The 15698-nt window shown below is 44.9% G+C and overlaps 1 protein-coding gene across 1 annotated transcript in view; it reads left to right on the plus strand.

The window, feature by feature from the left end:
- Positions 1 to 15698, plus strand: part of LOC144509329 (exostosin-1-like) — a 297668-nt gene that overhangs the window by 240648 nt on the left and 41322 nt on the right. The window contains exons 5-6 of the mRNA XM_078237999.1: positions 12250 to 12382; positions 12505 to 12623. Of these exons, the coding sequence (XP_078094125.1) occupies positions 12250 to 12382; positions 12505 to 12623 (252 nt within the window). The remainder of the gene's footprint in view (positions 1 to 12249; positions 12383 to 12504; positions 12624 to 15698) is intronic.

Raw genomic sequence — 15698 nt, forward strand, 5'->3', positions numbered from 1 at the left:
GTAGTGGTAATGGAACCACATGGGGGCAATGGGGATTTTGTCTGTCAGCTGCAGATCCAGCCCGAGACCTGGATGAGATGAGGAGGAATTTCTTCAGCCAGAGAGTGGTGAATCTGTGGAACTCTTTGCCGGAGAAGGCTGTGGAGGCCAGGTCATTGAGTGTCTTTAAGACAGAGATAGATAAGTTCTTGATTAATAAGTGGATCAGGGGTTATGGGAAAAGGCAGGAGAATGGGGATGAGAAAAAAAAAACAGCCATGATTGAATGGCGGAGCAGACTCGATGGGCCAAGTGGCCTAATTCTGCTCCTATGTCTTATGGTCTTATGTGCTGCTTCCTATGGGGAAGACCTGTGGAACCATGAACCAGTCAAGCAGTGGAAAGACCAACAAAAGGCCTTTTCCCAGTATCAAGGCCCCAGAAGTAGAGGTCTTACCTCCAAAAGTAGCTGGCAAATTAGAGGTAGGCATCTCTTTTGCTCAGCAGCACCACAGGGGAGGTAGTGGCTGCTACAGGGAAGACACTCACCAGAGGCCCAGGATGATGGAGTGACCTGGGCCAGAGGTAAGTAATGGCGGGAGGGGTTTTGTGAGGTGGAGGGGCTGCAATGTAGGAGGATGCAGGGGGATGTAGGAGTGTCGGTGCAAGAGCAGCAAGGGTGTGGCTTTCAGCAGCCCACACCCCTCCCTTCCCAATGCCATGTCCCTCAATCAGGCGTCAAGTGTCTTTGAAGGAGAATCTGCCCTCACCCCCAAGAGAAAACAAATAGCCTGCACTGGTTTGTTTGTCGTGCACACTGCATGGCACCAGGCTTGCCCACAGCTAGATTAATACCTGTGATCGCAGGAAGATGCTCTTCTATGGTCATTAATTGCCTGCTTAAAAGCCTCAATTAGCAATGAGGGCGGGAAAATCAACCACAGGCCTTCCTGCCCCAGACTTAATCAGGCTGGTGGTAGGAAGGCAACAGGATGTTCACCCTCTACCCTCCTACCTGTTATAACAAGAAGTCTCAAAACACCAGGTTAAAGTCCAACAGGTTTATCTGGAATCACGAGCTTTTGGAGCGCTGCTCCTTCATCAGGTGAGACACTTGGGAACCCACTCCCCTGATGAAGGAGCAGCACTCCGAAAGCTCGTGCTACCAAATAAACCTGTTAGACTTTAACCTGGTGTTGTGAGACTACTTACTGTGCCTACCCCAGTCCAACGCCGGCAACTCCACGTCATGTTATAATGTAATCAATCATGACATTGGAATCTGTTATGATGTAACCAATGGGAACATGCTGTGAGGCTCAGCTAATCAATGGCAAAGTGATGTGGTGGTCAGCTGACCCGGTATAAATAGGAAACAGATGGCGATTGTGGGAAGCTTTTGTGGCCCAAGTGGTAGTATAATGATGTTTTGTTATTAAACCTTTCTCTTTGATTTACTTTGTGAAGTTAGTTCTTTTATTGCTCACAACTGAAGTATCCTTATTGCGAGATGAACACCATTCTTCCTGGCCTTCCTGTCTCCCAATGTGCCACAGGAGAGGGCAGGAGATTCCACCCCATTTTACTGAACCAGAGGCCTGGCTAATAACTCAAAGAGCGTGAGTCCAAACCTCATCATGACAGTTTCAGAATTTTAATTCCGTTTCAAAAACTCTGCAAGTATAACGCTGGTATCGAAATGACTGACGAAGCTGCCAGATAAATATGATATCCTTTCGAGAAGGAAACCTGCTGGGCTTACCTGGTCTGACTTGCTTGCCGCTCACGCCCAACGCCAAAATGATCGCTTCTTAATTGCCCTCAAAAGTGGTCTCATAAACACATTCAGTTATGCCCCACCTTCTGAGGGCAACAAGGTTGGACAATAAATGCCTGCATTGCCCTTGATGCCCACTTTCTGAGAATGCAAAGGGAAAAAAGGAAGTCCTCAGCCCTTTCCCAAGAGCATGAGAAGCAGCAGGAAATCATTAGCATTCATTCTCTCTCTCTAAATTGCCATGTGCAACAGTTGAAATGTGACGGACATGTCTTGATATATTTACCTACATATTAGGGAATTATCCATCACTCTCACCTTGAGGAATATTATCCCAGTATGTTTTCGATACCTTGCATTATCAGGCCCACTGATTTATGACAATTGAATAGAAACATATCAAATTGTACAGCATTGAATTAGGAACTTTAGCTGAACTGGTCTATGCCAGTGTTTATTTTGCCGCATGAGTCTCCCCCCTCCTTATTTGCTTTAAACCTGTTATTATAATCCTTCAATTTTCTCCCTCATATATTTATCTAGCCTTCCCTTAAACACATCGAGGCTATTTGCATCAACTACTCCACGTAGCAGCATGTTCCATAGGCTGACTAACAATATCTGGCTAACAATGTTTTTCTGAATTCCTTAGTCATATTGTGTTTCTTGCACAGTTTTGTGTTCGTGCTGGTGATGCTTTTGGACTTGGAGATCATGATGGTGTATAAATTTGTACATAATGTTTGACTGACAACAAAAGGTGGAATGTATGTGTAATGGGGAATATATCGTGCTGATAGATGTCAGACGCAGTGAATAAATTGTGAGACGCTTTGTCACTTTCTGTCTGACAAAGAAATAAAAGATTAAATATTCTTGTTATGAGTGAATAGTTAACTGTAGAATGAGAGTCTCTGGTTGGCACGGGATATTATCATAACAGCTACATACCAGTTCAGATACATTTTTTCCAACTAAATATTGGAAAGACCAAAGTCATTGTCTTCTGTCCCCATCACATATCCCATTCCCCAGCCATCACCTCCAAACCTTCCCTTGGCCAATGAACCAGATTGTTCACAATCTTTGTGTCCTAATTGACCATAAGCTGCCAATTCCATATCCTCAACATCATCAAGACCACCTACTTCCAGCTCCGTAAAGCATCATCTACCTCTGCCTCTGCCACAGTTCATAGAATCATAGAAACCCTACAGTGCAGAAGGAGGCCATTCGGCCCATCGAGTCTGCACCGACCACAATCCCACCCAGGCCCTACCCCCACATATTTACCCGCTAATCCCTCTAACCTATGCATCCCAGGACTCTAAGGGGCAATTTTTTTTTTTTAACCTGGCCAATCAACCTAACCCGCACATCTTTGGACTGTGGGAGGAAACCGGAGCACCCGGAGGAAACCCATGCAGACACGAGGAGAATGTGCAAACTCCACACAGACAGTGACCCGAGCCGGGAATCGAACCCGGGACCCTGGAGCTGTGAAGCAGCAGTGCTAACCACTGTGCTACCGTGCCGTCATCTACTGCTTAAACCCTCATCCATGCCTTTGTTACCTCTCGACTCAAGTATTCCAATGCTCACCTGGTTGCTTCCCACCCAGCACTTTGTGTAAGCTTCAGCATGTCCAAAACTCCACTCCTTATATCCTAACTTCCACCTAGTCTCATTCAGTTGTCCCTCCTGTGCTCACATTGGCTCTAGGCCCAGCAATGTTAAAATTCTCATCCTTGTTTTCAGATTCCTACATGGCCTCACCTCATTTCTGTGACCTCCTCCAGCCCTACAACCAAGGTGCCTGCCTTCCTTCAATTCTGGCCTCTCACAAATGCTCAGTTTTCATAACCCCATCATTGCAACTGTGCCTTCAGCTACCTTTGCCCTAAGCTTTGAACTTCAAGCCAATTTACTCGACCACTCTTCCCTCCTTTAAGACATTCCTTAAAGCCTACTTTTTTGACCAAGCTTGTGTTCATCTGTCCTGATATCCTGTTATGTGGCATTGTGTCCAATTTTATTTGATAGCATCCTGATACATTTTACTATGTTAAAGGTACAATATAAATTGTTGTTGTTGATTAGTCATCGCTTGGGAGGATAAAGTAGGAAAGATCCAGGTCTTCAAAATGTTGAGAGGGCAGGACTCAGTTAATGGTAGGGCGTTGGGGAGAGTTACAGAACAAAGAGATCTAGGAGTACATGTTCATAGCTCCTTGAAAGTTGGAGTCACAGGTGGACAGAATGGTGAAGAAGGCATTCGGCATGCTTGGTTTCATCGGTCAGAACATTGAATACAGGAGTTGGGATGTCTTGTTGAAGTTGTACAAGGCATTGGTAAGGCCACACTTGGAATACTGTATGCAGTTCTGGTCACCCTATTATAGAAAGGATATTATTAAACTAGAAAGAGTGCAGAAAAGATTTACCAGGATGCTACCGGGACTTGATGGTTTGAGTTATAAGGAGAGGCTGAATAGACTTAGACTTTTTTCTCTGCAGCGTAGGAGGCTGAGGGGTGACCTTATAGAGGTCTATAAAATAATGAGGGGCACAGATCAGCTAGATAGTCAATATCTTTTCCCAAAGGTAGGGGAGTCTAAAACTAGACGGCATAGGTTTAAGATGAGAGGGGAGAGATACAAAAGTGTCCAGAAAGGCAATTTTTTCACACAGAGGGTGGTGAGTATCTGGAACAAGCTGCCAGAGGTAGTAGTAGAGGCGGGTACAATTTTGTCTTTTGAAAAGCATTTAGATAGTTACATGGGTAAGATGGGTACAGAGGGATATGGGCCAAATGCAGGCAATTGGGATTAGCTTAGGAGTTTTTAAAAAAAGGGCGGCATGGACAAGTTGGGCCGAAGGGCCTGTTTCCATGCTGTAAACCTCTATGACTCAATTCATGGTGCAAGAGTAACTAGTCTTTTTAGCACAAAACAGTGAGTGCTGATTTCTAGCAAACTGGCCTAAAATGAGCAAATGCCAGGCGAGAGGCAGTGGCACAGTAGAATTATCACTGGACTAGCAATCCAGAGACCAGGGTAATGCTCAGGGAACCCAGGTTCAAATCCCACCATGGCAGATGGTGAAATTTGAATTCAATAATAATCTGGAATTAGAAGTCTAATGATGACCATGAAGCCATTGTCGATTGATTCACTAATGCCCTTTAGGGAAGGAAATTTGCCATCGTTGCCTGGTCTGGCCTACATGTGACTCCCGAGCCACAGCAATGCCGTTGACTCTCAAATGCCCTCTGAAATGGAGGGAAGTTCAGAATGGTCAATAAATGCTGGCCAGCCAGCGACACCCACATCCTGTAAAAATGAATAAATTAAATAAATTAGATAAGAGATTAGAGAATAAATATGGGCTGGGAGGCTGATCGACAGGTAGCACAGCTACACTGTGTCTATTAGCAAAGCAGATTGGTAGATTCATGATGGGAGGGTGTGTCTGATAAATTCTAAGTATTCACTGGGACAATCAAATACACAATGGAATGAGATGATTCATAGAATTCCACAGTGCAGAACGGGGCCGTTCGGCCCATCGAGTCTGCACTGACCACAATCCCACCCATGTCCTATCCCCGTAACCCCATGCATTTACCCTCGCTAGTCCCCCTGACACTAAGGGGCAATTTAGCACGGTCAGTCCACCTAACCTGCACATCTTTGGACCGTGGGAGGAAACCGGAGTACCGGAGGAAACCCACGTAGACACAGGGAGAATGTGCAAATTCCACACAGACAGTGACCCAAGCCGGGAATCGAACCAGGTCCCTGGCGCTGTGAGGCACCAGTGCTACCCACTTACTCTGGAGCAAAGTGGAATAGTAGAGGCATGAGGAAAGGTAAATGTTATAGAGTGTGGCATGATTGCCTTTAAGAATGGCAGGATTTAATCAGAATTTTCCCTTAGGAAAATGTCCTTTTGAGAAGGAAACCTGGGGGAAGTGATGGCTTAGTGGTATTATTGCTAGACTATTAATACAGAAACTCAGCTAATGTTCTGGGAACCCAGGTTCAAATCCCGCTACAGCACATGGGAGAATTTGAATTCAGTAAAAAATATCTGGAATTAAGGATCTACTGATGACCATGAAACCATTATCAATTGTTGGAAATGGACCATCTGGTTCATTAATATCCTTTAGGGAAGGAAATCTGCCGTCCTTACCCCGGTCTGGCCTAAATGTGACTCCAGAGCCGCAGCAATGTGGTTGACTCTCAACTGCGCTCCAAGGGCAACTAGGGATGGGCGATAAATGCTAGCCAGCCAGTGACACCCATGTCCCACAAATGAATAAAAATTGAATGGGTAGAATAGGGTCAGTGATAGTCCAGGTTGTATCTGGGCAGTGTAAGTAGAGTAAGTGGGTAGGGTAGGGTCCATGATCAGGTGGATTGTACCTAACATATGGAAAATAAATGGTTGGGCCCATAATGGAGTAGAATGCATATGGGCCATGGAAGTCAGAGGTTTCCATCCTGTGGTTCTTTGGTTTGGTGAGCCAAGTAGCTTTCTTTTCAATTTGCAGTTTTAACTTTCTTAGGAGTGTCATGATTTGCTGCTTATTTATCAAAGAGAGTGCAGTGACAGAGTCAATGGTGTGTTGGTTGCTGAGAAGATCATCCCTCTAGGCCAGTGATCTCCAAACTGGAGACCGGATGTGGCCCGTGGGCCGTAGTTTGGAGACCTCTGCTCTAGGCCAAGGCAGTGTGTGCTGTGTAAATGCAGTATAATCCGATCACAGATTCTGAGGAGAATACAATAAATTACTCTGAGCAACATAATGGAGGCAGTGAGACTATGCATAATGGGCAATGTCTCTGTTTCGGCAAAATAAGGAGGCAGAACTTGATACTTTGTCATCACGTTACACTTCACATGCCAGCAATGCAGCACAGTGCGGAGAGCATTGCCTAATCAATGTGTGGTACATCAGGAAAGAAAATGGAAAAATAAGTCCTTTCAATAAAACATGGAATTTCAACGTGCAGTTTCAAATGAAAAGATATGAATATTGCACGTTAGGAAGGAAAATCAGTCAAGGTAACTTTTAAACCGCCAACGAGGCTAAGTTTAAAGTTTATTTATTAGTGTCACAAATAGGCTTACGTTAACATTGCAATGAAGTTACTATGAAAATCCCCCAGTCGCCACACTCTGGCGCCTGTTCGGGTACACTGAGGGAGAATTTAGCATGGCCAATGCACCTAATCAGCACGTCTTTGGGACTGTGGGAGGAAACCGGAGCACCCGGAGGAAACCTACACAGACACGGGAGAATGTGCAGATTCTGCACAGACAGTGACCCAAGCCAGGAATCGAACCCAGGTCCCTGGCGCTGTGAGGCAGCAGTGCTAACCAATGTGCCACCGTGCCGCCTGGAGTATTGTGCACAGTTTTGGTGTTCTTACCTGAGGAAGATGTTCTTGCTATAGAGAGAGTACTGCAAAGGTTTGCCAGGCTGATTCCTGGGATGGCAGGTCTGTCATATGAGGAGAGATTCAGTTAGTTAGGATTATATTCACTGGAGTTTAGAAGAGTGAGAGGGGAATCTCATATAAACTTAGAACATTTTAACATGGTTACGCAGGGTAGATTCAGAAAGAATATTCCCAATGGTGGGGGAGTCCAGAGCTAGAGGTCGTAGTTTGAGGATAAGGGGTAAACCTTTTAGAACTGAGGTGAGGAGAAATTTCTTCACCCAGAGGGTGCTGAATGTGTGGAATTCACTACCACAGAAAGCAGTTGAGGCCAAAACGTTGTCTGATTTCAAGAAATTAGATATAGCTCTTGGGGCTAAAGGGATCAAGATATATAGGGGGGAAGGGGGATCAGGATATTGAATTTGATGATCAGCCATGATCAAAATGGATGGCAAAGCAAGCTCGAAGGGCCGAATGGCCTACTCCTGCTTCTAGTTTCTATTTCAGGAAGGGAACTCCAGGATTCTGTCCCCAGCGACAGTGAAGAAATGGCGATATAGTTCTTGTTGCTCAGTGGACGATGGCCCAACTTTGCAATAGGAATTACCGGGAGAAAATCATCACTTCCTGTTGATGCTGTCCTCAGCAACTTGCAGCATCCACACATACACAGTTAAATACAGAAATCAGGAAGTTGCTGTCTGATTTACCCTTCTCCTCCACGGGCTTACACTGGTACAATATCTTGTTGAGAGGTTCAGCATTTAAATATACTAAGGGCAAGAAGTTGCAGCACTTACCCACTCATTAAACATGCCAGAACAAGCTAGGGCTGATGCACTCAAATGCAAGTGAATTTTTGACAGGATGATGATCATAATTACTGCTAATAATCTCTGTAACATTAAAAATTTAATTTTACATTTGTGGAGTCTCATTCCCTCAGGATTTAATTATTTTGGGGGATTTTAAAAAATTAATTAAAATTTTTAAGTTTTAAATTTAGATCAGTCTTTGCCTCTCTTTAATTATTTTAAACGTAATCTTACACTGAATTAAATGTTGTAAATTATACCTCTTGGCCTGTCTGATTGGATTCTTCAATTTGATTGGTAGAAGAAACCTTGACTTGCTCATACATGGTACATTTCGCCTGTAGAGGGCATCACGCAGCAGCGGATCTGTAATTAGCACAAGTTGCTCAATAGCCTGTGAAAGGCCTGAGGGTAGTTTGAAGCGCAATGGCGAGTGCGGTTACTTTGCTGTGGATCTTAAAATCTAACTCATTGTTTGAGAGCAGTTTGGCCTTCATTGTGATGGTTCTCAGAGTGGAATAAGCTGCCGACATTCGCTGACTGGGCTCACACTTGTTGTCAACAGGATCCAAACCAACTTGTTTCGTCAAAACCAAGATACAGAGCTTTCCTTTTCTGGAGAGAGTTTATTGTTATCACAGCTCTCCTCCCATACAACCCAGTGTCCCACCCATCCCCTATTTATAAGTGCTCAAAGGCAATTACTACACATCACCTTATTCTCTTAACCTTAACAATGTAATTAACATGAGATTAGATTACAATTATGTGGGAACGTGAATTCCAATCTCACCTTGGCACTTTGAACAAAGTGTATTCTCTCAAAGTGATCACAAATCTCTCACTAATGTCCTTTGGGGAAGGAAACCTGCTGCCCGTACCCAGTCTGAGCTGGCATGTCACTCCAATCCCACACTATGTGATTAAACCTTAACTACTCTTGGGATAACCAGAAATGGGCATTAAATGCCAACCTTGCTGTCAACATCCACAACCCGAGATGAATTCAATGAAGTACCTGAGAAGGGAATTGGGAATTCCTGCTCTGTTTACAGCCTCCTGTTGTTATGCTAACCACAAGATTGAAACTCCTCTTGCACCCGGAAGCTAAACTAATCAAGATAAATAATTTGATTCCTAAAATATAAGCCTTTTCCTTTCTGCTTTGCATTGCCCCCATGCTGAGACATGGCTCCAGCAAAAGTCAATACAGAGTATTGGATAAATACAGAAGAGCACTCATTTTCAGGCTTCTGCGGAGAAAGCTGGGGAGTGGGACTAACTTGGACAGTTCTTTCAAATTGTTGACACAGGTATGATGGGCTGGGGGTACAACATACCCTGCGCACACTCATGCACACCTACATACTGACACGTACGTGCACACACACACACACAGACGGCAGAGCAAGAGCTGAGTGAAGCATTGCCAAATTGAGAGGGAGGAGAAGGAGTTGGTGACACTCTGATCAATGTCGGCGACGGCCTTTCTACAAAGAAACCTGACTCCTGAAGTTGATCAACGGTCAATTAATCAATTAATTGTTGCACTTCCCACAATAAATTCAGTGTCATTATTCTCCATCCATGAACTGGTGCTGAATAGATTTAATTCTAAACTCAATGTACCGTGGAATTGACTGAACTGGGTTCCTCGATCCATTTATTATGTGCACAGTAAAATTCCTGTTTCTGGCCGGTTGCTCAGCTGATGAAGACACCACTTTGACTAGTTCTGGTCGATAGGATTGAGGAAATGTTTGACTGGCACACTGATTACGGAGCTTAGGAAAAGGTCAGCAGGTAACCAGAGTGTTGAAGTTCACTTATTTCCTCCGGATGCTTTGAGAAGCTCAATGAGATAAAGTAGAAATGGTTTAGACTCCTGTGTAATGTTTAATAATTCTCCAATGCAGCTACGAAGGATTGTTCCTACACGAATTTCACACGTACACATTCACCAGGCAGGCGCAACATTTATATTGCAAAACAGTGGATTCTGAATTTAATTCTTTCCTGATCAATGCCATTAACCATTAGAATTTCTGCATTCAAATTTCTCTTCAGATGAGTGAGAGGCAGAGAGAGAGAGAGAGATAGCGAGGTCAGTGAATTACAATTAGGCTCAAGGGACTTGGGCAAGGAAAACAAAAAAAGTCGACTTGAGGTCATTGCTGTTAGATGTTATACAGGCACGCAAAAAACTGGGGGTTGACATGAGGTCAGAATTGGAGGAGCATGAAGAACTTGGAGGGTTATAAGGTTGGGGGTGGCACAGTGGTTAGCACTGCTGCCTCACAGCACCAGGGACGCAGGTTCGATTCCAGCCTTAGGGCAGCATGGTGGCGCAGTGGTAAGCACTGCTGCCTCACAGCGCCAGAGACCTGGGTTCGAATCCCGGCTTGGGTCACCATCTGTGCGGAGTCTGCACGTTCTCCCCAGGTCTCGTGGGTTTCCTCCGAATGCTCCGGTTTCATCCCGAAACGTGCTGGTTAGGCGCATTGGCCATGCTAAAATCTCCCTCAGTGTACCTGAACAGGCACCGGAGTGTGGCGACTAGGGGATTTTCACAGTAACTACCTTGCAGTGTTAATCTAAGCCTACTTATGACACTAATAAATAAACTTAAACTTGTGTGACTGTGTGGAGTTTGCACGTCCTCCCTGTATCTGTGTAGGTTTCCACTTGATGCTCAGGTTTCTTCTCATAGTCCAAAGGTGTGCAGGTTAGGTGGATTGGCCATGCTAAATTGGCCCTTAGTGTCCAAAGATATGTAAATTGATGGATTGGCCATGGTGGGCACACAGGGTTGTGGGAGGCCTGGGTGGGATGCTCTTTTGGAGGGTCGGTGCAGGCTTGATGGACCAATTGGCCTCCTGCATTGTAGGGATTCAGTGGATTCTGTGGAAGGGGTTACGCAGATAGGGAGAAGTGATATCATCAAGGGGCTTGAAACCAGAGATGCTGGATTAGGACCCAGTGTTGGTCTGCAAGCACAGAGGCAGTGGGTGAGCAGAACTTGGTGCAGGGTGAGCTCATCTTTGCAGAGAGTGGGAAGGACTGGCCAGGAGGCCATTGGAATTGTCGGGCGGAATTCTCCAGCCGCGCTGGTCTAAAAGCCGGAAATTCCCGCCCAACTGTCAATGGGGTTTCACATTGTCCGCAACCCGCCCGCTAAAATTCCAGTGGCAGGCGGGATGGGAGAATTCCGACCATCGAGTCTGAAGATGACAAAGGCATGGATGAAGTAATTGATAATTGCCAATTGATTTTCAGTTGAGCTAAGGATGTTACACGACAGAGTGCCAGATGGTGAAGGATAGAACTTGAGTCAATCTTTACACACTCTTATGGTTATTTATTCACAGGAATACACATTACGAACATGCACACCCTAACGCAACAACCTCAGTTTCTGTCTGTTCCTACTTATAGGAACACCAATGAACCCCCAATTAGTGTCCACTACCCGAATACATTTAAAAACAATTAATATTCAATTAACAAGGGAGATTCAGGATTCTTTTGCTATAGGACTGTCCCAACTTAATTGGCTGGAAGAAAGGTTGAATTTCGAAGCTAAATTTCTTGAGTTTCTTGAGTTCAGAAATGCAATGTATGAAAATTGTCGCACCTTTAGCACTCACTGCCAGCATTAAGCACTTCCATCTGAGAATACAGCAGATGCAGAATAGAACTTGTGGTTCTCTGTTCTAACATAGCAAACCCTCAATGTTGGATGATTATCCCTGATACTGGTGTGGACAGACTGATATTTTCCATTGTATGCTTGCTGTCTTCATGCTTTTAAGAATGGGCACACCAGTTTTAGCACCACTTCCACACTAAACTGGGGATAGTTTTCTACCATGAGGCCATGTGTGCCATTGGATTGACTGAATTGAATTGACGTGGTTCATTATTGTCACATGTATTGGGATACAGTGAAAAGTATTATTTCTTGCACGCTCTGCAGACAAAGCATACCGTTCATAGAGTACATGGGGGAGAAGGAAAGGAGAGGGTGCAGAATGTAGAGTTAGATACTGCAGGTCTTTATGGTTGACACAAAGGATGGAGACTTTCATCTCCTCAATCCAGATTGGACAAGAAGGCAAGTCCATCAACCAAGGGAGTCAGCACATTCAAAAGTGCTAATTTCATCAACTGGATGAGACAATAGCTTTTCTGTTGATGATTGACCGAATTCATTCCTTCTTTCCAGATCATTAAAGATAGAATATTCACACATGTTTCACGAAATAAACTCATGTGGAACAAACTGCCCGGAGGATTATTTGTGTTCCCGCAATACTCTACACACACAGCAGACTACCCCTTCTACTATTTGGACGAGGGTGAGTGTGAAAGTGCAATCCCTTAATGAATAATCCTGCAGGAATTCATCGTATTGTTCATGCCGAAACCCTGCTTCTCAATCCTGATTGAATGGTGTGGTTGTTATTTTCTCTGCTTGCAGGTTTAACTCCCAAGAAGGAGTTCACGGGGTTGATTTATGCAGTCTCTCCCCTGGTCTCCCAATCCCAGCCCATCATCAAGTTAATCTTAGCACTGGCAAAATCCAAGTACTGTGCACAGGTATGTAACAAAGACCATACAACACGCGAAAATAAAATCAAATTACTGAAGATGCTGGAAGCTGAAACAGAAAGAGAAAATGCTGGAAAACCTCAGCAGGTCTGGCAGCATCTGTAAGGAGAGAAAAGAGCTGACGTTTTGAGTCCAGATGACCCTTTATCAAAGCTTTGAGAAAGGGTCATCTGGACTCAAAATGTCAGTTCTTTTCTCTCCTTACAGATGCTGCCAGACCTGCTGAGATTTTCCAGCATTTTCTCTTTTGGTACCATACGCATGCTCCTTTTTCACTTTTTATCCTGTTTTTTTTCCATTTTTTTTGCTTTATCCACTGCTGTCTGTCCTCTGTGCCATTGAGTGACCTTGACACTGACCTGAGGAGAGACGAACACCTTCTAGCAGCCACGTTCTTTATTTATACTAGAACAGTAGGTTGCTACTATGAAGTTTGACAGCAGGCTTACCATCTAAAAACATGAAAGACATACTTGCATTTATACAGTACCTTTCACAACTCAACAAAGTACTTCTAAAGTGTCGTCACTGTTCTAGGAAATGTGGCAGCCAATTTGTGCACAGCAAGCTCCCACAAACAGCAACTTCTTAATGACTGTTTTACTGATATTGGGTGAAGAATAAATATTGGCCAGGGAGAATCGCCCTGTTCTTCTTTGAAAAAGTGAAATAGTGCCAGTGGATTTAACACACCCACCTGAAAGTACAGATGGTTTAACCTCACATCCAAAAGACAGCATCTCAACAGTGCAGCACTCCCTCAGTACTACAGTGGAGAGGCAGCTTGGATTTTGGGATGGATCCAGGCTCACACATGAAGAATGATAACTCTGGGTAAGATATCAGAGGACAGCTGGTGCTTGTGAAGCCGGAACCACAATAGAGATGCTGCAGGAGGCATTGGGCGGGATTTTCCAGCCCCACATGCCCCAAGACCGGAAATTCCCACCCGAGGTCAATGGACCTTTGCATGGTCCGCCAAATTTTCTGTCCCGCCCGCTGCGATTCCCATGGCGGGCGAGCGGGATGGGAAAATTCCATCCATTCTGTCCAAAATTCCAATATTTCCGGATCCTGGGGATTTGATGTAGACTCTGGACAATCTCTCCTGATGGAGAGAAAGGTGGGGGAATTGTTCCATTTCATAAAGTGTTAGCCATTTATGCCAGACTGCACAATGCAGATACTCGAATCAATATTTCAGGCAGGACAATGTTTTCTGGAAAACATGTCATGAATCAACACCCTGGGGGTTACCATTGACGAGAAAATGAATTGGACCAACTGTGGCTACAAGAACAGATCAGAAGCTGGGAATTCTGTGCTGAGAAACTCACCTCCTGCCTCTCCCCAGGGCTGCATTGTCCACAAGTCAGGACAATGCAGCCCACTTTATTGGCACCCCATCCACCACCATCAATATCCACTCCCTCCTCCACTGATGCACGGTGGCAGCAGTGTGTACCATCCAGAAGATGCACTGCAGCAACTCACCAAGGCTTTGATTTGATTTGATTTATTATTGTCACATGTATCATCATACAGTGAAAAGTATTGTTTCTTATGCGCTATACAGACAAAGCATACCGTTCATAGAGAAGGAAACGAGAGAGTGCAGAATGTAGTGTTACATTCATAGCTAGGGTGCAGAGAAAGATCAGCTTAATGCAAGGTAAGTCCATTCAAAAGTCTGAGAGCAGCAGGGAAGAAGCTGTTCTTGAGCCGGTTGGTACGTGACCTCAGACTTTTGTATCTTTTTCCCAAAGGAAGAAGGTGGAAGAGAGAATGTCCGGGGTGCGTGGGGTCCTTAATTATGCTGGCTGCTTTGCCGAAGCAGCGGGAAGTGTAGACAGAGTCAGTGGATGGGAGGCTGGTTTGCGTGATGGATTGGGCTACATTCACGACCTTTTGTAGATCCTTGTGGTCTTGGGCAGAGCAGGAGCCATACCAAGCTGTGATACAACCAGAAAGAATGCTTTCTATGGTGCATCTGTAAAAGTTGGTGAGAGTCATACCTGACATGCCAAATTTCCTTATGCTTCTGAGAAAGTAGAGGCGTTGATGAGCTTTCTTAACTATAGTGTCGGCATGGGGGACCAAGACAGGTTGTTGGTGATCTGGACGTTTAAAAATTTGAAGCTCTCGACCCTTTCTACTTCGTCCCCATTGATGTAGACAGGGCATGTTCCCCTTTACGCTTCCTGAAGTCGATGACAATCTCCTTTGTTTTGTTGACATTGAGGAAGAGATTATTGTTGCCGCACCAGTTCACCAGATTCTCAATCTCATTCCTGTACTCTGTCTCGTCATTGTTTGAGATCCGACCCACTACGGTGGTGTCGTCAGCAAACTTGAAAATCGAATTGGAGGGGAATTTGGCCGCACAGTCATAGGTGTGTAAGGAGTATAGTAGGGGGCTGAGAACACAGCCTTGTGGGGCACCGGTGTTGAGGATGATCATGGAGGAGGTGTTGTTGCTTATCCTTACTGATTGTGGTCTGTGAGTTAGGAAGTTCAGGATCCAGTTGCAGCGGGAGGTGCCGAGGCCCTGACCATGGAGTTTGGAGATGTGTTTCATGGGAATAATGGTGTTGAAGGCTGAGCTGTAGTCAATAAATAGGAGTGTGACATAGGTGTCCTTGTTATCTGGGTGTTCTAGGGTTGAGTGCAGGGCCAGGGAAATGGCATCTGCTGTGGGTCCGTTGCGGTGGTAGGCAAACTGTAGTGGATCCAGGTAGTCCAGGAGGCTGGAATTGATTCGTGCCATGACTAACCTTTTGAAGCATTTCATAACGATGGATTTCAGAGCCATCCATTTTGGCTCCTTCCAAAACTGCAACATCTGCCACCAAGAAGAGCAGCAGATGCCAGATGCACCTCCAGGTTCCCCTCCAGGCCACTCACCATGCTGATTTGGAAATATATCACCATTCCTTCACTGTTGCTGGGTGAAAATCCTGCAACTCCCTCCCTAAGAGCTCTCAGGGTGTACCTACATCACATGGGCCGCCACCATTCAAGAAGGTGACTCATCACCACAATGGCAATGAGGGCTGGGCAATC

Source organism: Mustelus asterias, chromosome 21 (assembly GCF_964213995.1).
Source record: "Mustelus asterias chromosome 21, sMusAst1.hap1.1, whole genome shotgun sequence".
NCBI classification, from domain to species: domain Eukaryota; kingdom Metazoa; phylum Chordata; class Chondrichthyes; order Carcharhiniformes; family Triakidae; genus Mustelus; species Mustelus asterias.